Here is a 22,272-nt window from a genome sequence, read left to right on the forward strand (position 1 = left end):
TACACCAATACCAAAGTGAAATACACCAATCCCAAAAACCAAGTTCAAATATTTTCTGTGATATGTGGAAGGAAGGTAAGCTTTGGTGCCCTGAATTTGGAGGATGGGGGATTAGAGATTCCTCATTCCATCCTGATCCTCTGAGGAAGACACGTCTCTTGAAAACACTTGGAATCAGGAAACTTTGGCAGAAAAATACAATGATGGGGACTGTCCCACACAGACTGAGCATCTAAAGACAAATTAGGGGAAAAGATACTGCACAAAGAAGGAATTGGAGTTTCTGTCTTGAAAAGCTGAGCAAAGGGCATCAGGGACATTCAGTGCTAGACCTGCAGGAGAAGAGAGGCTCAGCAGAGGCATAAAGGAGAGTGGGGGGACTCAAGGCCCTGCTTCCTGAGGGTTGGGGCTTTTCTGATGTCCCTCTCTCTTTAATAGCTGGTCAGCTCTTTTGTATCTCCTCAACAAGTTGCAAATATCATGCCAAGCCCTGGCTCCTGACCACGTCATCACACAGAGGCTGGTTCTCACAGGCTATGGGTACAGCAGGCTGCATGCCAGAAAGGCTCCTGGCCACCTAATCCTCACAGTAACAGCTGTTCATCTGCCTGGTCTCTAGTGTGGCCAGACCCTGAGTCCACCATGTTCCTGGGAATTTTTAAACAGCTTATTGATGAGAAAGGCAAGACAGACACTCTTCACCAAGGGGTGATTGATCACAGAAGGAGCACAGCCCAGGGGCCCTGATAGTCCTTTCCAGGGGTCACTGTGGCAGGCTGCTGGGAGCCCCCCTCTCTGGGATCTCCTTGTAGTCCATCCTCTCTCACAGGTCTGAAGGTTGAGGTTAACCCTGAGCATTGCACATGCCTATGCTAGATGTTCTGCTTTTACTCGGACAGCTGCTGCTTACTCCGAGCTGCTGACTTCTGCACCTGGGCCACACATGGTCATTGCTGTGTACCACAGAGCACTGGTACTGCATGAAGTCATGGTTTAGCAGCTCATCTTTGGGAATCTCCAGGCTGCACTGGATCTTTCAAGACTACATGAAATATGGTGAATAAAATCTGAAAATATGAGTGGAGAGGGGTTACATCATAACCCAGGTGTCATCCTTCCAAGTGCTGGGGACAGGTTTTCTGTTCATAAGGCTTGAGCCCCTCATGCCCTCACTCAGTGCCCATCTGCAGATGCTCCAAGTGACCCATCCTGTTGGCTACTCTCCAACTGAGTCTTCCTTCCTAGTGACAAGCTCCATGGCCAAGGGATGGCCCAAGGCTCCCCCCACAAGGGAAGAGATGGGGAAGGAGAGGAAAGAAGACAGAATTAGCAAGACAGCCTCAAACACTGAGAGAAGCCTGGAGTCCAATGAGACACACAATTCTCTGTCCTTCATAGGTCACACCTCAATATTTCCTGAACCTTCCATATGACACCCTCTCAGCCCCCAAGGATCATGCAAAATCAATAGACTCTCTAAAATGCCTCAACAATTATTAAGAAGTCACTAACAAAGAACTCATAATCGTCTTAGTAATTAACAAGTGTGGAGAAGGTTTTTCAGCTTTGTCCTGGGCTCCCCAGGCCTGCACTGTCATTGTCTCTCCAGGTGAAGTGATAATTGCCGCCCTGAGGGGAAGTGAGGTCACAGGAGCACAGACCTTTATCTCAGGGCCCAGCTCCCTCCCTCCCTCCACGCTGTTGTGAGGACCTCACACTGAGCCCAAAACCTTGCACACAGGAAGCATGGTGAGTAGTATCTGTTTTTTTTTTTTTTCACAGAGGCAACGTGTGTAAAGGGGTAACTTTGAGAAAGTGCTCAGTTCTGGAAAGGATTTGGGGTTTATACAGATTTAGTGCCAATAGAGACCAGGGAGAGGAACATCTGTTTGATGTGTGCTTTGTTAGTAAAGGAGTCATGTGGCTGAATGGTTGCCAATTGATTTTGGTTCCCAATATTATTTAATAAAAGAATCCACTGATGATATTTCTATGTGAACAATACCATTGACAGTGAATTCTGATTTGTAAGCGGCTTAAGGACAACTACTTTGCTCTTCACATTACTTTAGATAGAACTTAGGATACATTTTGACTGCTACGATGGCTGTGTGTGTAATGTCTTCATGCCTATAGTAAAGAAAGACTGAATCCATTTGGATCACCTCACTTGGGGCTCTTCTGGAATAAAAGATGTTCTTTTCCAGCTCTACATTCCAATCACCTATGGGAGAAGGAATCGCATCTCCTCTAAATGCCTGTGCTGTGGTGGCTGAGGTGAGACTCTCTTCCTGCTATTCACAGAGAGAAGGTAACATTATAGTGATGAGAGATGGTCAGTGGTTATCAGAACCAAATGAATCTCTGATTTCCCATGGCTTAATAATATCCCAACATTAATCACAAACTCATGACATTTTCCTTTGTTTTATTCAGCACTGAATTCACATACTCCAGCTTCTACTGACGTACCTCTTATATTAAGTGTCTTCCAGAAATCCTGCTTCTTTACTGACAGTTTCACTAATGTAATTCTCAGGGAAGAGAAACTTTTAGCCTTAAATCAGTGAGGACTTCATTTCTACCATGAACTACTTTCTCAGATATCAGTACATCATATTTCATAGTTTATGAGCCAAGTAATATTTTTGAATAATTTCTTTATAGATTTCAGTATGTTTTTATTCCGGGAATGACAACAAATGGATATTTCTGCTGTGGAACTGTTTAGAGGGGATTTTCTTCCATTCATTTATCTTAAAGAGTAAAAGCACAGCATTTTGAAACATCTATTTTGTTTTCTCATAATTTTTCCTCCTCGTTTGTTTTTAACATTTTATTAGTATATTATAGTTATGCATAGTCATGTCAGAATGAGCCCCAGTATTATGTGTGCTTAGCATATAATTAGCTCCATTTAAGTCCTCACTGCTTTCCTGCCCCTCACCTCCTCCTTCTCCCTCTTCCTGTGTGGAATTCAAACTTGGGTCAGTCTTACATTCATTAAAAGTAGAGACAGGGCAATTTTGTGGGACGGCATGTGCATTTGTCAGTTTGAAATTGCTGGCACAGAGTTTTATATCTGATCCAGTAAGTGGACACCACCAGTTTTGCCACCTTTTCATAAATTTTAATACCCATTGCCAGTTCACGAGATCCCTGGCCTATCTTCATCCTTCCCAATTGTGATGCTTCCTACCATTTTAATTTAGATTCTGGTTAGCTTGTTCTTATACTGGGGAGTGGCTTCAATAAAAACACTGAACTTCCTCCCCATGTTTACTATTCATTGAATTAAGCCTTTTCTTTCCTTAGTACCTTTTGGAAAGCTTTCCCGATTTTTAATCTATTATGCAATTTGTAAGACTATTAGCATTGGATACATCAAACTCACTCACCCTGGGTATGTATAGCATCTAATAAAAGTTAATTTAATTTACCTTAACTTCTCATTTCAACAATATGTTTGATGTCTTTGTGCTTTTTAATAAACATTTTCTTACTTAAGACCTCAGAAATATTCTTTTTGTTATTATAAAAGATCCATTGCTTACTTGAAAGTTTAGCTCAGAAATTCTCTGAGATCTGATTTGTTGTATGGATACAATGTTGATTGAAATTCTTTTTCCAATGTGAATAGCAAATATCAGTTCATATGGAAACATAAAATGCTCAATTCTTTCTATGACTTTGCTCTCACTTTTTATTGTTCCTCCCAGGTTAGCATCACCTGATCATCAAGGCTCAGTTTTCTAGAAAGCACACTGTCAATTCTCCCCAGTAACTTGTGCACCTTGAGGTCTTTGAAATCCTGCAGCTGTATGCAATCAAAGCTGCTCTTGGTGTCAAAAAGTTATTTTAAGAATGGAATCTCATTATATTGCTCAGGCTGGCTTGAAATTTCTGTGCTGCAGTGATTCTTCTGCCTCAGCTTTGCAGTTAGCAAGCAGATACAGGTGCTCACAATGGTGCTGGGTACAGGTTTTGTTAATGAGTCATTTTGCTCAGAGGAATGACTGTTGCCATAATGTAAAGGATGATTTGCTGAATGAAAATATGACCTCCTGGAATGTGGCAATAGGACTGATGTTCTTAACACAGGTTGCTGTTGGAATCCTGGGAAATTTCTCTCTGTTTTATTATTATTTAGTCCTTTCCTACAATGAGTGTACTTTAAAGTCCACAGATATGATTCTCAAGCACCTAATTATAGCCAACTCCTTGGTCATTCTCTCTAAAGGGATCCCCCAGACAATCACAGCTTTTGGTTTGAAGCATTTCTTCAATGACCTTGAATGCAAACTTGTTTTGTACATTCAGCGGGTGGGCAGGAGTGTTTCCATATTCATCACCTGCCTCTTGAGCATATTCCAGAACATCACCATCAGCCCCATGAACTCCTGTTGGAAGGATCTCAAAGGAAGAGCTCCCAAGTACATTGGCTTCTCCATTTCCCTCTGCTGGATCGTGTACTTAGTGGTGAATTCCATTTTTCCTCTCTATATGCTTAGCAAATGGAGTAGTGAAAACCTGACAGAGAAAAGAGATTTTGGGTACTGTTCTTCTGCAGGTCGTGACAAAATAACCAACTTGTTATATGCAGCCTTATTTGTATTTCCTGAGGTTGTCTTTTCCATGCTCATGATCTGGTCCAGTGGCTCCATGGTTCTCCTTCTGAACAGGCACAAGCAGAGGGTTCAGCACATTCACAACATCAAAGTTTCCTCCAGAACATCCCCAGAGTCCAGAGCCACCCAGAGAATCCTTGTCCTGGTGGGCACCTTTGTGACTTTCCACACCCTCTCCTCCCTATTGAACGTTCATATTGGTCTATTTTCCATCCCCACAGGGTGGCTGGTGGACACCAATGACCTAATAGCAGTGTGTTTCCCCACCGTCAGCCCCTTTATTCTCATGAGCCGTGAGTCCACTGTATCCACTTTATCCAGGCTCTGTTTCATCTGCATAAAGAATACAGAGTCCTGCTGGGTGCTGTGGCATGTGCATGAAACCCCGGCAATCAGGGAGCTGAGGCAGGAGCAACCCAACTTAAAGGCCAGCCTCAGCAAGTTAGGCCCTGTCTCAGAAATGAGAAAGAAAAGAGCTGGAGATGAAGCTCAGTGGTAAAGCACCCAGGGTTCAGTCCCCAGCATTAGAATACAACTCAAACGTTGCCCCATTGTATCATAAGTACTTGATTGCATGTTTTCACATCATGTTCACTAGTTCCTGTTGGGCAAATGGAATGGATGAGTCCCCAGTCCTTCCAGGTCATTTGAATCAAGTGCTGTTCTCCTGGAAAGTTGGCCTGGAGCAAATGCAGTGGAGAAATGAGGGTGGACTTTGTGGGAGGATAATTCTCCTTAGCATCGCCAGTAAGTTCATAACTCCCAGAAACTTTCTGTTCCAAATTGTCTTTTGTTGGATTCCTGTGAAAACAGAGCTTGTGAAGAGAGATTCAGCATTAGCTATTGGAATAAAGAGAGAACTGTTTACTGCACAGTGAAATAAATATATCTCTCTCCAGTGCAAGGAACAAGGCAGGTGTGTTAGCAGTTCTCCTTACAATATTTGTCTCCCTAAATGCAGGGATCTTGTGATGTGATGCAAACTCCTTTCCTGTGCAGCGTCCACCTGGGCCACCCCACACAGCCAGACTGAAGTTGGCAGAAGAGAGGAAGGCTGGTGGGAGCACAGTGCTCCTGCTGCCTGTGGTGCCACAGGAAGGAAGCCCTGGGTTCTATCTAGGAAGCGCACGTCTTCTGCTGTCTTCTGCTGGGATCTGTTCAAGGGTTGCAGTGTAATCTCTCACTTTCACATTTTGTGAAAACACCCACAGCTGTCTTTCAAAACAGGAGGATAGATGGGCATGTCTTAACTATGCTTTTTAAAATAGCACTTACAGCTTTGTGAATCAGAATATATTCATGTATTTGTGCTAGGTTGTAGTCTTAGGAGATTCGATTCCTCTATAAACAGTGCAGTTGCTGGTGCAGGCAGGGTTGTGAGAAGTGTCACAGCAGGTCCCACAGGTGGAGACCTGCAAAGGGGAGGGGAAGATACATGAGGCTCCCTGGGTGACAGCGTCCTGGAGGGACTTTGGTTAAAAGCAATAATTATAGGAACATTTATTGATATACACTCTATGACCTAGTAACTCTGTCCCTGCCTGTCACCCATGTGATATCTTCTGAGAAGGCCACATGAGTCACTGAGGTTTTTCTGTTGAAAGTGGACTCTTTGGGGAATGTGTGAAAGAGCTTGAGTTTTAAGGCTTCATTTATTTAAGGCAAAGTCTAATTTTATGGAAAAGGTGAGTTGGGTACAGAGGGGATTCTGATATGGCAAACCCCTCAGTGTTGTGGTAAGTTCCTAAGAAATGTCAATATTTAGAAGGTAGGGAAGTGAGGTGGTAAATGCTGGGTTTCCAAGAAGTGAAACGAGCCCCAACAGCAGTGGGTTTACCAGTGGAATGAACAGACTCTTCCCAACAAGGACCTTTCACGTGATGAGAATGCAGAGGATATAAAGGGAGGCCCAGGGATGAGGAGAGGGGTGGAGCTGGCCCTGCACATCCTGGGGAATGCTCACTCTGGAACCTGCCTGGAGGCTTGCTGAGAGGCCCAGCTCTCACCTTCCTCCAGTGGCTGCCTCAGCACTCCCTCACCTGTGAGCCCCGGCACTCAAGGGCATTTACTAAAAACACCCAGGGCCACTGTTAACAGTGAAGTGTTGAGGGAGGGACAGAGCACGGCTGTGTGATGGACAAGAGTGACAGAGGGCACAGAGAAATGGATGACAGATGTGAGATGGTGGAGCAGTGAGCCTGGAGGGCCAGGCCTAAAGATGATGGAGGGGAGAGAGGGGGAAAGGCAGAAGCATGTCACCTGTTGCTCCAAGGTTAAGGCCAATGCCAGGCTATGACTACAAAGGGAAGAGTGGTCCAGGAAGGCACAGGCATAAACCCACTGGGTTCCAGGTGGGTGGATGGCAAGGTGACAGGAACAAGGGAGTGATGGCAACACAAGACATTGGCAATGGGGGCCAATGGTCAGTGGGAAGCATGTGGAGACCTGCTGTGGGCAAAGATCAGGAGAGGAGGAGCCCACCTTGGTGGACAGTGACTGAGGTGGATCCACAATGTAAGCAAAGGAGGTGGAGCCTGGGGAGGGGACAGACATGGGGAGGGAGGAAGGATGTGCACAGGAAGGGAGGGAGCCTGAGGGAGAGGAGCCTGGTTGTGAGTGCACTGAAGCACCAGGAGCAAGGGGCAGGGCTGCAGGGTGGTGGATGGTGGTCAGGGGCAGCATGCACTTCACAGAGGAGGGAGGTACCAGGAGGTTGAGCACTGTGGATTTGAGGGTGTCAGGCAGAGGACACAAGGAACAGGCTGACACTAGATTTGGGAGTGGATACAGAGAAGGGGAAGGAAGACAGGTGACAGAGTTTGCAGGAGCCACTGAAGGCGAGGAGGATTGTGGTCAGACTGTGGTCCTTGGAACAGGGAAAAAAGGTTTGTGTTTTGTCCTGGTTGTTGCTGTTGTTTCTTTGTTTTTCAAAAATGTGACAGAATGTGGGTCCAGGGAATATATTTTAGAAAGGGTGGGAGGAAGTGAAGGACAATGAAGGCTTATGGATTTCCAAAGGTCACAGCAATGGAGGGATGGAGGATGTAGCCAGACGTGTAAGGGAGTGAACCTCAAGGGTCTCCTTTCCTCCCAGAGCCCGACTCTGCAGCACACACTGTTCCCTTTAGCTTGGCACCTGTTGTATATATTGTGCCCCATCAGATACTCAGGGCAGAGGAGGAGCATCCAGGCCTGACCCCTGGCTTGAAAAGGCTATTTTCAAAATTGTGACCTACCTGGGTGTCCGCTCCTTCCTGGGCTCAGTGTAGGGCTGTCTGGATGACCGATATAAGCCATCTGCTGACTTCTCAGGCTAGACCTACACATCCTGAGATGCATGTTCTCAGGCTCACAGGGTTTCACATGTGCTTGGAGCCAGTGGATACACCAAACCAGTCAGCACACTGCTCAAGGAAGCCCCACAGTAATGATTCCCTCAATGGATTAATGAGCAGTGACCCCACAACCCAATCGCTATCCCCCCTGTCTACAGAACAGCTTCCCTGGGGTTCACAGAAAAATGAACCCCAGGTGCTGGAGGACATTGGACTGCACATGATTCCACTGCTTCCCACAGGGTCCTCTGACCCTAGCCCTATGGCACTCAGCTAAGTGCACCACCCAGTCTTGCCCCAGGTCCACTATGCTGCCTTGCTGCATGTGGACACTGTCACTGGGATCCACTGTCCAGGGCTTAGCATGTCCTCCCAGGGTTACTAGGCACCTTACCTAATTTCCCAAGGGCCACTGTCAGAACCCGCTGACACTCTGTAATTCCTGGTACAGCAGAGATGCATAAAGAAAGACACACGCACACACACACATCCAGTAGAGAATGAGCAGGAGCTGTATTTTTTACCTACTTCTTGTTTTTTAATTTTTAAAATTTTTTTTTTAGTCATACATGACAGCAGAATATATTTTGACATATAATACATACATGGAATGTACATACATCAATCATATTGTCTATTCTATTCTGCTGCCCTTCCTATCCTCCCTACTCCTCCCCTCCTCTCCCATCCTTTCTCTTTATCCAATCTAATATGACATACTTTTTTTTCTATTTCTCATTACAACATCATATATGTATTCTGTATAACAATGAGGTTGTCCTTCCATCTTCTGTGCAACTCCCCTTCTCCCTCTTTTTCCCTCCCACCTCTCTTCCCCATTTAGTGGTAGTCTTCTTCTCATGCTTTTCCTTCCTATCCCATTTTGAGTCACCCCCCTTATATCAGAGAAGTCATTCGGCATTTGTTTTTTAGGGATTGGCTGACTTCACTTAGCATAATCTGCTCTAATGCAATCCATTTTCCAGAAAATGCCATGATCTTGTTATTTTTTAGTGCTGAGAAATATTCCATTGTGTATAAATTCCACATTTTTTAAATCCATTCATCTATTGAAGGGCATCTAGGTTGGTTCCACATTCTAGCTATTGTGAATTGTGCTGCTATAAACATTGATGTGGCTGTGTCCCTGTAATATGCTCTTTTTAGGTCTCTTGGGTATAGTCTGAGAAGGGGAATAGCTGAGTCAAATGGTGGTTTCATTCCCAGATTTCCAAGGAATCTCCATACTGCTTTCCAAATTGGCTACACAAATTTGCAGTCCCACCAGCAATGTATGAGTGTAACATTTTCCCCGCATCCTCGCCAGCACTTTTGTTGTTTGACTTTGTAATGGCTGCCATTCTTATTGGAGTGAGATGGTATCTTAGAATAGTTTTAATTTGCATTTCTCTGACTGCTAGAGATGGTGAGCATTTTTTTTTCATATATTTATTGATTGATTGTATATCCTCTTCTGAGAAGTTTCTTTTCAAGTCCTTGGCCCATTTGTTGATTGGGTTATTTGCTTTTTTTGTTTAACTTTTGAGTTCTTTGTATACTCTAGAGATTAGAGCTCTACCTGATGTTTGAGGGGTAAAAATTTGTTCCCAGGATGTAAGGTCCCTATTCACCTAGCATATTATTACTCTTGCGGAGAAAAAACTTTTTAGTTTGAATTCGTCCCATTTGTTGATTCTTGGTTTTAACTCTTGTGCTATAGGTGTCTTATTAAGAAATTTGGGGTGAAGATTAGGGCCACGTGATGAAGATTGGGGCCAACTTTATCTTCTATTAGACACAGAGACTCCGGTCTGATTCCTAGCTCCTTGATCCATTTTGAGTTGAGTTTTGTGCATGGTGAGAGAAAGGGATTCAATTTCATTTTCTTGCATATGGATTTCCAGTTCTCCCAGCACCATTTGTTGAAGATGCTATCCTTTCTCCATTACATGGTTTTAGCACCTTTGTCTAATATAAGGTAGTTGTAATTTTGTGAATTTGTCTTTTTGTCCTCTATTTTGTAAAATTGGTCTACCAGCCTGTTTTGGTGCAAGTACCATGCTGTTTTTGTTACTATTGCTCTGTAGTATAGTTTAAAATCTGGAATCACGATACCACCGATTTCACTCTTCCTGCTTAGAATTACTTTAGCTATTCTGGATTTCTTGTTTTTCCAGATGAATTTCATGATTGCTTTTTCTATTTCTGCAAGGAATGCCATTGGTATTTTGATGGGAATTGCATTGAATTTGTAAAGTGCTTTTGGCAGTATGGCCATGTTAATAATATTAATTCTACCAATCCATGAGCAAGATATTTGTTTTTTGGAGGGATTGGTTAACTTAGCATTATATTCTCCAACTCTATCCATTTACCTGCAAATGCCATTAATTTATTCTCTTTTAATGCTGAGTAATATTCCATTGTGTATGTATACCAAAGTTTTCTTATCCATTCATCTACAAAGGGCATCTGGTTTGGTTCTACAATTTAGCTATTGTGAAATGTGTTGCTATAAACATTGATGTGACTGAATCTCTGTAGTATGCTGTTTTTAAGACCTTTGGATATAAACTGAACAGTAGGAGAGCTGGGTCAAATGATGGTTCCATTTCAAGTTTTCTAAAGATTCTTCACACTGCTTTCCATATTGCCTGCACCAATTTGCAGTCTCACCAGTAATGTATGAGTGTGCCTTTTCCCCCACATCCTCACCAACACTTAATTGTTATTTGTATTCTTGATGACTGCAATTCTGACAGGAGTGAGATTATATCTTAGAGTAGTTTTGATTTGCATTTCTCTAATTGCTAGAAATGCTAAATAATTATATATATATTCTGAGAAGTGTCTATTCAGTTCCTTGGCCCATTTATTGATTGGGTTTTTTGTGTTAAGGTTTTTGAGTGATTTATATATCCTAGAGATTAGTGCTGTATCTGATGTGCTTGTGCTAAAGATCTGTAGCTTGTGCTACAGATCTCATCTGTAGGCTCTCTATTCATCTCACTGATTGTTTTTTTTTTTTTTGCTGAGAAGAAACTTTAGTTTGAATCCATCGCATTTATTGAATTTTGGTTTTAATTCTTGCACTATAGGAGTCTTATTAAGGAAGTTGGGGCCTAATCCGACCTGATGGAGATTTGGGCCTACTTTTTCTTCCATTACGCACAATGTCTCTTGTTTAATTCCTAGGTTCTTGATCCACTTTGAGTTGAGTTTTGTGCATGATGAGAAATAGAGGTTTAATTGCATTTTGTTAGATGTGATTTCCAGTTTTCTAAGCACCATTTGTTTAAGAGGCTATCTTTTCTCCAATATATGTTTTTGGTGCCTTTGTCTAATATAAGATAACTGTGGTTATGTGGGTTAGCCTCTGTGTCTTCTATTCTGTACCATTGGTCTACAGGTATATTTGAGTGCTGATATCATGTCATTTTTGTTACTATTGCTCTATAGTATAATTTAAGGTCTCGAATAGTAGTGCCACCAGCTTCACTCCTCTTGTTAGGGACTGATTTATCTATTCTGGGTTTCTGATTTTTTAGATGAATTTCATGATTGCTTTTACTACTTCTATGAGGAAAGTCATTGGGATTTTCACTGAGATTGCTTTGAATCTGTATAGTGCTTTTGGTAGTATGGTCTTTTGACAATATAAATTCTGTCTATCCAAGAAAAAGGTATAACTTTCTATTTTCTAAGGTCTTCATTAATTTATTTGTTTAGCATTCTGTAGTTTTCATTGTAGAGGTTTTTCACCTCTAATTGATTCCAAGTATTTTTTTGTATTTTATTTTGAGTCTATTGTAAATGGCATGGTTTTCCTAGTTTCTGTTTTGAGGATTTGTCACTGATATATGGAAATGCTTTTGATTTATGCTGTTGATTTTAAATCCTGCTACTTTGCTGAATTCATTTGTTAGCTCTAGAAGATTTCTGGTGGAATGTTTTGGTTTTCTAGGATAGAATCATGTTGTTGGCATATAGTGATATTTTAAGTTCTTCTTTTACTATTCATATCCCTTTAATTTCCTTCATCTGTCTAATTTCTTTGGCCAGTGTTTCAAGAACTATGTTAAATAGAAGTGGTGAAAAAGGGCATCCTGTCTTGTTCCAGTGTTTAGAGGGAATGCTTTCAATTTTTCTTCATTGAGAATGACGTTGGCCTGGGGCCTAGCATAGATAGCTTTTACAATGTGGAGATATTCTCCTGATATCCCTAGTTTTTCTAATGTTTTGAACATGAAGGGGTGCTGCATTTGTGAAATTTTTTCTCTGCATCTCTTGAGATGATCATTTGATTTTTATCTTTGAGTTTATTGATGTGATGAATTACATATATCAATTTCCATATTTTGAGCCAACCTTGCATATCTGGGATGAACCCTACTTGATTGTGGTGCACTATCTTTTTGATATGTTTTTGTATTTGATTTTTCACAGATGTACTTGTCAACTATACCTTGGGGGAAGCTGGGCAGTGGGGAGGACTCTATATCATCTCCCCAGATCCTAAAACCAAGCTAGAGCTTATTGCCTTCTGTTGGATTTCCCTAGGGTATGTCCTGAAATACACACTCTTCTCCTCTTTTGCCAGGTCTGAAGAAGGGCCATCTCTCTAATGGAGAAGCTTTCACTCACTCTCCACTGGGGAGTGCTCAGTGTGGGAAGTGAGGCAGGTGAAGCATCTGGAGCACTTCATGGGCAATCGGGCTGGCCCAAGGATGAGGGGCCCCATCAGCTGTCGGCAGACCTGCAGAGGAGCCCTCACAGTTACCAGTAGTGCTCAGAACTTCTCATTGCTGCTCACACTCTCCTAACCACTCAGTGCACCTCATCCTCCGTGTTGAAAGTGGCAAAGGAGGAAGAGGACTCTCGGTCAGTGGGCCACCAACTGTTTATACAATATATTTTTCTCTCCCCCATGGAAAAACAGAAAGCCCTCACTGCTATGCGTTACTGGGCAAGAATACATATAAAGGGGAAATGGAATTTCTTAACCCTGAAGACTGGCTATTTTAGTTTTTGTTGTTATGTGTTTGTTTGTTTTACAATTACTTGTCCAAATATCTGCACTGTACATCTGGACTCCCAAAAAGGTCTTTTTTCTACTCAGTGAGGAGTTGTCAAAAGATCAAAGCTTTTGCAGGAGAGTAAGATTAAAAACCTCTTATTCTGCAATCTTTCCTAAATCACTCCACCTAAAGTGTTATATTTTAAAAATGTCAAAGCAAAAAAAAGACAAAACACAAAAAAACACTTCCACTGTGTTTTTGGTGGGATTTTAAAATTTTGAGGTATAAAATTTCTTTAGCAGCAAGTACTATCTGTGGAGGAACCATAAGCTCTGATATTATTGAGAACATTTTAGAAGAGGAAAGAAATAAAAATAATCAAAATTGACTTTGTCTTTTTAACTTATCAGAAACATCTGAGGCTCTTTCTGGTATTATAAGAAAAAAGAATTTTTATCTTCCTTTATACTGTTTGAAGGTATTGCTCATCTGGTATTACCCACATTTCCAGAATTAAAAAAAACACTTCTGCTAAAAATATCAAAACAAACTGAAAAACAGCTTTGAAAGTCGAAAGCTTCCAGATTATAAGAGAACCACTAGGATATTACAGTTTATGTCTTAAAATCTAGTTTTATATTTTTATCTTTTGTATTTTTTCATGAAAAAAATAAATTCCATGCATTTTGAATTGAGGCACCCTGTACTTGTTTGTCACTTGTTTTCTGATAAATGGCAATTTAAAAAAACTAAGTAATATGTGAGTGTCTAATTCCGATTATTTTGGTAGTTCTAAGTGGGTGCTATGATGCAGAAGCAGCATTTTGAATTATTTTCAAGACATACTGTCCATATACAGTGATTCAGTTTTGTACCAGCTGTGATGTGCTTACCATGTGGTTGTTCACAAGGAAACTTCCACACAATGTCCATATTTGGTGATTTTACAATCAGGCTAAACATACCTATTTCACAGTATATTTTATTACATTCAGGTTTTCTCTCCACTTTGCATTGATTTTTTTGCACAGGGTGTCATTGTTTGTCAGCATGTGGACACTCAATTTCCCCTCGACCATCAGTTTAAAAAGTTGTCCTTTATCCAGTGCAACTTCTTGGCACTGCTGTGGAAGGTCAGTTAATTGGCTATGGAGGCCTGGGCTAACTTCTGGGCTCTCTATTCTGTCCCACTGGTCTGTGTGTCTGACTTCATGCCAACACCTGGCTGTACTGATTCCTACAGATTTGCAGTATATTTTAAAGTCAGGTTGCGTCACGCTATCTGCTTTGTTCTTTTTACTCAAGATTGCTTTGGGTATTCTGCTACTTTCAGGGTTCAAATAATTTCTTAAATTATTTTTAATAGTTATGTGAAGTTCAATGGATATTTTCATAGAGATTGAATTGTATCTGTAGATTACTCAAAATATAATGGACACCTTAACTAAATTCACTTTTCTAATCTATGTATATCGGATGTCTTTTCACAAATTGCATCTTCTTTAATTTATTTTTAAAATCCATGTTTTAAAGTTTTGAAATCTTGGGTCAAATTTATTTTGAGACCATTTTTATAGCTATTGGAATGATATTGCTTTCCTGATTTCCATTTCATATAATTTGCTACTCAGTTTTGTGTGTTGATTTACATGCAGAAACTAATATTGTTTATTAGGTCTAGTAGTTTTTGAGAGTCTTTTGGTTTTCTGATATGTAAAATCGTCTCATGTGCAAACACTGACAGTTTCACTTCCTCTTGCCTAATTCAACTGCTCTGTATTTTTTTCTTTTGCTCAGGTTAGTCATAGCAGCAGCACTGCTTTTTGCTACCAATTTCTGGTTTAGTCAGATTTTCATTGCTAAGACCAAATACCCAAAAAGAACAACTCAGAGGAGGAAAAGTTCATTTTGGTTCATGGATCTCAGGTCTCAGTCCACAGGAGGCTGGCTCCATTGCTGTGGGCTCAGGGGGAGGCAGAACACACGGGGAAGAGTGTGGTAGAGGGGAGCTGCTCCTCTAATTGTAGCAAGGAAGCAGAGGGACAGGGAGAGAGGGAGGGGCCACAAGGAAGGTGAATCAAAAATGAATTCTATAGTAGTAATAAATTAGATAATTCTGCATTCTGCCATTGGCTGCAGAACAAATTGACATTGAAGAATGTTTCAAAGAAATGCTCCCAAATAAGAGGATGCAGTGGTGGCACTTTTTCCAAAAATATAGCCTCCTTCTCTCCAGACAATAATGACCACTATTCCTCCATGACACATGTTCACATGGAAATGTGTTAAGCTTGGAGGTAAGAACAGAACTCAGGTAATAAGCTAACTTGTAATTTCAGTGAATATTTTCTGGATGGATCTAGGAAACCTGGCATCTGCACACTGCACTATTTCTCAGTTCTTAGCCACACCTTCTGATCCACATCTTATAGCTGGGGGCAGTCCCTCTGTGACTTTCCAGGGCTGGGGTAGGTGCTCGTCAATGACATCTGGAATGTCACCCCAGGAGCAATCCTGTTTGCATGCACAGTAATGTGCAGATGGTGAAGTCTGGTCAGGAAGACAGAGTGCCAAGTTTCAGAACAGGAACAAAGGGTATTCCACCTTGGCTGATTCAGCCTGGCAGCAGGAGAGAGTCCATGGCAATGGGAGGCACCACAGAAGAGCAGCACTGAGGAAGAGCCTGTGGGCCTCAGCAGGACTTTTCTTAAACTGCCTCATCCCTTTTGCTGGAGAGCCTTGAATTTTCTCCTTCACTCCTGGGGATGCCAGCAGCCATGTTGGGAGAAGATGTTGTCATATCATAAAGTTCCCATTACCTTTCCAGACATTCACATCAAAACAAAACAAAAATTGGCATTTGGATTTTACTATATGTAAGACCATCTCTCATGGAAACAGTGACAGTTTGATATGCTATTGCCCATTTTGACTGCCCTTTATTTCTTTCTCTGGAATTTTCACAGTCATGAGGCACTGCTAAGACTAATTTATACAAAAACCAGGAGAACTTGGGCATGCAGAAGTTAAATGTGTGCCTAATTTTATTTTTATCTTTTTATCAGTGGTAGAGGGTAGTCTTAGAAGTGGCTGAGTGGTAATAGACAGTACCATAAACCACCCAACTTCCATCTAACTAGTGAGTGGATTGTACAAAAATGATCCAGTTCTCTCTCTCTCTCTCTCTCTCTCTCTCTCTCTCTCTCTCTCTCTCTCTCTCCCTTTATTTTTTTCTTTTTTCTCTTTTTTTTAGTGTGGTGCTGCGAATTGAACCCAAGGTCTTGTGCATGCAAGGCAAGCACTCTACCAACTGAACTATATCCCTAGCTCCAAATGATTCAGTTCTATATTTAGTTTAGTTTTATACAGAAGTTACCTTAGAGCCAGTGCTATATGGGAAGAAGATGTGCATGTACCTGTGGTGAGGAGACCTAGTGATGAGGGTTAACAGATGAGGAGGACCCTCTTACAGCCTCAAGGCATCTGCAGCACCCTCTGTCTGCCTTCTTTGACACAGAGGAGGGTGTCCAGAAAGACCAAAGTGCACCTCACACAATATCTAGCTTATCATAGAGATGAACTGGCTCATCTATACATGTATGTATGCCATGTATGTGTATGCATGCTCAAATTAATCCTCATTGATACATAAGTGAGAGGATGCATTAAATGAAATCAGAAGTTATTTAAAGGTGTTTTGTGTGTAGAAATTGTTCAGGACCATAACGTTAACCTTTATTGAGTGAAAAGTGTAGTTGAAAAAAGGAATTGCTAAAAGAGACATCAAATATGTTATTTTTTAATTCATCTGCAAAAATGGAAATTAGTTTTATGACCCACTTATAGGTAACAGAGAGAGTAGAAATGTAGTTCTAAATGTTTAACAAAGCAGTCCTAATCCTGCTGATTGCTATCATCATAGATTTTAGTTACCTTTCAAACTATCTCTTAACATTGATTAGGAATAAATTTCAATTGATATTTTTGTTTTATTTATCATTTTTTTGCATAATATTCTTCTCAAGTTAGTCTGCAACAACAAAAAGTGCCCTTATATGTGATCTTTTTTTTCAAGTTTATCTGAGAAATGTAAATGTTATAATAGCATTATTTTTCCTGACTCAATTCCAAAATGATTTCCTATGATTCTTCATGTTATAATTATTAAATGCATTTTTCCTTCTTTTTAAAAAGCATAATGGTAAAAATAGAAGAAAAAAGTGAGTTGAAATTAATACAAAGACTGTCAACCTCTTAGGAAATCTATCCTAGAGGTACATAGGTGTAAACCAAGGGCATCGCTGTACACATCCCCAGCTGAGATGCCCACAAAAACCATGACAAAACATTGTAGAACATGCCTCCCAGAGCTGATCCTGACGTTCCACACACAAAGACTCTCTCATGTTGTACTGATGTCTTTCTGCTGCATTAACCAATCATCTACAACTGGGTTCCATAGGGGTTCTGTATTAGGGATAGGGTCATTGATAGCTTCGTGACTGTGGCATGTTGTGGCTAGGAAGTTTCTGTGCTAGACACAGAATGCCTTGTTGCTGGGAAAAATTCTGTTCAAAGACACAGAAGGCCTAGCTGCTGAAGCCATGTCGTGCATGAGGAGGCTCTGTGTTAGAGTCCTCTCAGCCCCGACCTTGATCTCAGGCAGACAGATCCTGGGAATAAAGGAACACCAAACAATAATGTAGTTATGGCATTAATAACCTAAATAACCTATCAATATAAATAAAGCTTGGCAGTTTGGCCTCTCTGCCTTTATGCCATTTTTCCTGCCTCAGCTTCTTGTCTCTGTGTCTCTTTTTATTTTTCTTACAGGATTCTCATTAAAGAATTTATTTAGCTTACAGTTCTAGAGATTCAAGAGCATGGTGCCAGCATGTGCTCAGCTCTGGTGAGGGCCTAACAGCCAGCTGAATCACAGTGGTGGGAGCATGTGCAGAAGAGACCTAAGGGAAGGACAGGTGTACCAGAGAGTGGAGACAGCTGCAGTCTATAGGACAACCCATTCTCCTGAGAGCATTACAGTATACTCCAGGAGACCATCACTTATCCCTTTAAGAGTGAACTCCCCAGGACCCGACCCCCATCTCCTTGCCTCCACCTCTCAAAGGTTCAGACATCCCAACACATCACACCAGAGCCAAAGCTTTCAAATCATAAATCTTTATGAAAAATTGTATCCAAATCAGAACACGAGTACATCATGAAAGGTTTGTTAAAATTAACTATTTGAAATTCCTGCAGTTTAATTCTATCACCGATAACAGGTAGAAATACAAATTTTAAAAGTTTTTGGATTTTCTAAATCAAATATAAAAGAGTGCAAACTGAAGAGTTTCTGTTTGTACAATACAAATGAGGTGACTGTCAAATCCTGGTCACATTGGGTGATATTTAAGGGAAGGCAAGAAGAGTCATCTTAAAAATCAAGGTAGGTTTTTTTTCACAAGAAGCTTCATGTGAGGTGTGAGGCTGGTTTGTGTAATTATGTTGAGCTATGCATGCCCAACTTCTTCATAAGAATGTTTTAAAGATATATATCAGTAATAGAATTACATCATTTTTAGTGTCCTATAATGCCAATGTAAAGTGTAAATGTATTAATTAAGTCTGTGTTCTGATAAGCTTTTTAAAAAGCAAAATGTAATATTATAAAACATCACAGTGGAAATAAACAAAGATTATTTAATGTAACCTGTGTCATGAAGAAGACGTTATACAATTGTATCGCAGTATGTCCCATATTATGTGAAATGTAGAGGACTAATTTCACTGACAAAAGATGAAGATTGTTTGACAAAGTTCACCTTGATATTTTCCCCAAGAAACATACGTAAGACAAAAATAAAAATAGATAAATAAAAAATATAGCCCATTTGTTTTAACAAAATATCAACCAGGATATCAGGAGGAAAAAAATCAAAGTTTTAAGTAGTATTACTTTTAAACAGAAATTTACATTTGCTACAAATAATTTTCCAGAAATATTGCTTGATGGCTATAAACTGAATCTACACACAAAAATATAGATGTGCACTCATATATAAACACAAGTGTGTATATATAAACCACATTCACAAGTGACATCACTGTGCATAAATTACTCTTTCAATTTTGTGGTTAAGAATGGATAAAAATTAATGATTGTTTCAAATCTAACAATTTACATGTTTCTCATGGTAACAGGGTTTTCCTTTTCCTTATCCAAGTGAGCCAGAGCATGGATGCATTGGAGTTGCTGCTCATGAGCAGAAAGGGGCTGACAGCTGGGAAACACCCAGTGATTACTGCAGTTGTGTTCAACAGGAACAAGGTGGGATTTGGAACCAGAGCCAGACAAATCTGACAGATGCAGGAAATTGTGTACAAAGAGACAAAGGTGCTCACCAGGAGAAGGATGATTTTAGTGGCTCTGGACTCAGGAGAAGACCTGGGGGAGATGGTCTTGTGAATGTGCTGCATTCTCTGCTTGTGCCTGTGCAGGATGAGCACCATGGAGCTGCTGGCCCAGAGCATGAGCCCCACACACAGGGCATCAGGGAAGGTTAGCAATGCTGCAAAGAGTGAGTCTGTGGTTATATTATGACTAACACCAGAACAGTATCCTTAATCTTTTAGACTGGTGATGTTTCTGTTACTCCCTTTTCCTGTCATGACCAGAGGAAACATAACATTTAAAAAGATGTACAGAATCCAGCTCAGTTGTATGGAGAAACCAATGTACTTGGGAGATTTCACTTTAAGCTCTGAACACCTGGAGTCTCCAGGGCTTATCTTAATGGCCTGGAAGACACTCAGGAGGCAGGTGCTGCCAATGGACATACCTTTTCCCACCCTGTGAAGATAGAAAAGCAGCTTGCACCCCAAATCACTGAGGAAATCTTTCATTCCAAAAGCTTCCATTGTCTGGGGAACTCCTTTACACAGGAGAGTTAACAAATTGGCCACAAGCAAGTGCTGAAGAATCAAGTCTGTGTGTCTTACCCTGAACCCAGTGAAGTAAAGGACCAGGTAATGGAGGAGAAGAGAGGAGTTGCCCAGAACTCCAACCACAGTCTGTGCCAGGAAGATAATGCCTACAGCCACATCACTGGCTGCCATCCTGCCAGTTCCCTGCTGTGCCATCCAGAGAGTCCTGCAGGGGAACAGGAGGCCTGGGCTGCATGTGTCCTGTCAACAACAATTCAGTATCGCCCACTGTCCAGAGTTCCTGCTCATAACATTTCCTTCACATTTTCCCCTTTTCATCATGTTTTAATGTGGTTTGTGCGAACAGAGAAAAGTATGAAGTCTATAAATTCCTGCTGTGAAGGTGGCACATGGTGATTCTTGAATCTTCATGACATGAGGCAGTCACTACAGTGTCTTTTCATAATGACCAGCAGAACTTGAGTACAAAGAGTTTAAACATCTCTCTAAATTAACACTCTGATTAGGGACTAGAAGGGCCTTGAAGCTGCCTGAGTAGAAACAGAGACAGAATAGTACACCACACATCCCTAAAGGTTCTTCAATCAGATTCATTATTTACTTTTGCTTTTCTGAATTTCTATTATCTTTAAACTTATTGTATTTTTATAACTTTTTTGTCAAATGTTTCTATTTGCTTGTAAGATTTATATTTGTGCATTGATTGATATTGATCCAATATAAATTATGAAGGAACATTTAGATATTGTAATACCTGCAAGTTTCCTGAGGAGACTGTAGCGCCGCAGGCATATGTCTGATGGTGAGTTACCTGCAGGACACAGGACAGGACTGGCTGCACGTCAGGACAGCTACCCCATGACTCAGGTGGTTGTGTGTTAGGAACACAATTTCAATAGCCCCTATCACAGAAGTGTGTCAGGTTCCCAGGCCCTGTTGTATGTCTTTGGATATTAAGCAGCAACATGGGATAAATGATTATACAATAGAAACAAAATATTCACTTATTTCAACAGATAAGTTTATGAGTTAATTAATTATGAACTTAGGTAAAACACGTTTAAGGAAGCAGGTTTGAAGAATGATATTATGATACGAGTCATCCACTGATATATTTGTGCCTTTAAACAGTAGAATTTCTGCACCCATTTGAATTAATGAATTAAAATGACTTCATTGTTTACAGAAATTTTAAATTCAAAGAAATTTAATTGCACAGTGAAGAGCTTCCCTACGTGGCCCCTGCACACCCAGCCAGCTATACTGTCAAATTCCTAGACCAGAGCGTGAATTTACTACAATCAGGAGAATATTTTGAAAGGGAAAAAACATATATACTTGAAATGTGCTGTTGGAGGCCTGTAAAAATTAAGTTCATTCTTACATACATGTTTCATTCCACATTAAAGAAGAAATGACCTCACCATAATCATAGAACACTGATGGTTTCAGGATGGGTACAAGTACTGTCTCCGTTAGCTGCAGCAAGCTCAGAGTCAGAGAAAATGTACTGTCAAGGATCCCCATCAGATCACTTCCTACACAGGACTAGCAGATTTCTGTCAATTTGTCCCATTCCATATAATAAACATGAGAGATTACAGGTTTATCTCTAGAACCATGAAGATTAAGTGTAGCATTAATGGAACCTGAGCAGCTGAGTGATTTTAAAACAACCTCCTTCTGCATCTTGAGAATCAGTTTTCATTTTCACTTGAATTAAACCACGGCAATCACTGCCAGTGAGGATCACCTTAGTTAAATTAGGAGCTACAAGAGATTGGTGCTGTGACTGGAATCTTATTATATTTCCTGTCTTGAGCACAGTCATCAGCAACTGTTCTACTTCCTGTGTGGCTCTGGCTCCTATAGGGCTCAATCCAGAGTTCCCTGTTCTGATGGGATGACTTACCCAGACTCCTGAGATGCATTTCCCTGACAGATGCTGCTGTCAGACTGAGGTTGCCTTACTCACCAGGCCCTTTCTCTTCACCAGGATGGTGACCTCAGTGCAGAGGCCTCAGTGGCCACAATGTATGCTGAAGGGAGGGGGCCAGCTCCTGAAATATGGGTCGTTGACTCTGTGACCTCACCTCCCCTAGGACCTGCAATTATCACTGTGCCTTTATCAGCAATGGGCATGCAGGCTGGGGACCTTAGGACACTGCTGAAAACTTCCTCCCCAGGTGACACTTGGGAAGAGCAATTATAAGTTTCTTCATGCCATGGCTTGAGAGAATACCAGGGTGTTTAGAGAGGCTCTTACTAATACCTGATCCCTGGAGGTATATAGGGTCTCAGTTGGAGTGGGCAGGAAATACTGAGGTCTGTCTTATGAAGGAC

General features: G+C 41.1%; 1 protein-coding gene and 1 pseudogene across 1 annotated transcript; one reads left to right on the forward strand and one right to left on the reverse strand.

Annotated features, from left to right (window-relative positions):
* The first annotated feature begins 4,047 nt into the window (after positions 1-4,047).
* On the forward strand, positions 4,048-13,427 carry LOC144371009 (vomeronasal type-1 receptor 4-like). The gene is made up of 2 exons (XM_078033072.1): positions 4,048-4,979; positions 12,575-13,427. The coding sequence occupies exons 1-2, from the start codon at positions 4,057-4,059 to the stop codon at positions 12,747-12,749; spliced, it is 1,098 nt and encodes a 365-aa protein (XP_077889198.1). The 5' UTR covers positions 4,048-4,056; the 3' UTR covers positions 12,750-13,427.
* Positions 13,428-19,173: 5,746 nt separating this feature from the next.
* On the reverse strand, positions 19,174-20,100 carry LOC144371105 (vomeronasal type-1 receptor 4-like; annotated as a pseudogene).
* Positions 20,101-22,272: the final 2,172 nt, after the last annotated feature.

Source organism: Ictidomys tridecemlineatus, chromosome 15, assembly GCF_052094955.1.
Source record: "Ictidomys tridecemlineatus isolate mIctTri1 chromosome 15, mIctTri1.hap1, whole genome shotgun sequence".
In the NCBI taxonomy this organism is placed as follows: Eukaryota; Metazoa; Chordata; class Mammalia; order Rodentia; family Sciuridae; genus Ictidomys; species Ictidomys tridecemlineatus.

Excerpts from the sequence above, each read along its gene's own strand:
- LOC144371009 (XM_078033072.1), top strand. The coding sequence starts at position 4,057 with ATGACCTCCTGGAATGTGGCAATAGGACTGATGTTCTTAACACAGGTT. Across the intron at positions 4,980-12,574 it reads ATCTGCATAAAGAATACAGA|GGCCATCTCTCTAATGGAGA; the intron begins GTCCTGCTGGGT and ends GGTCTGAAGAAG.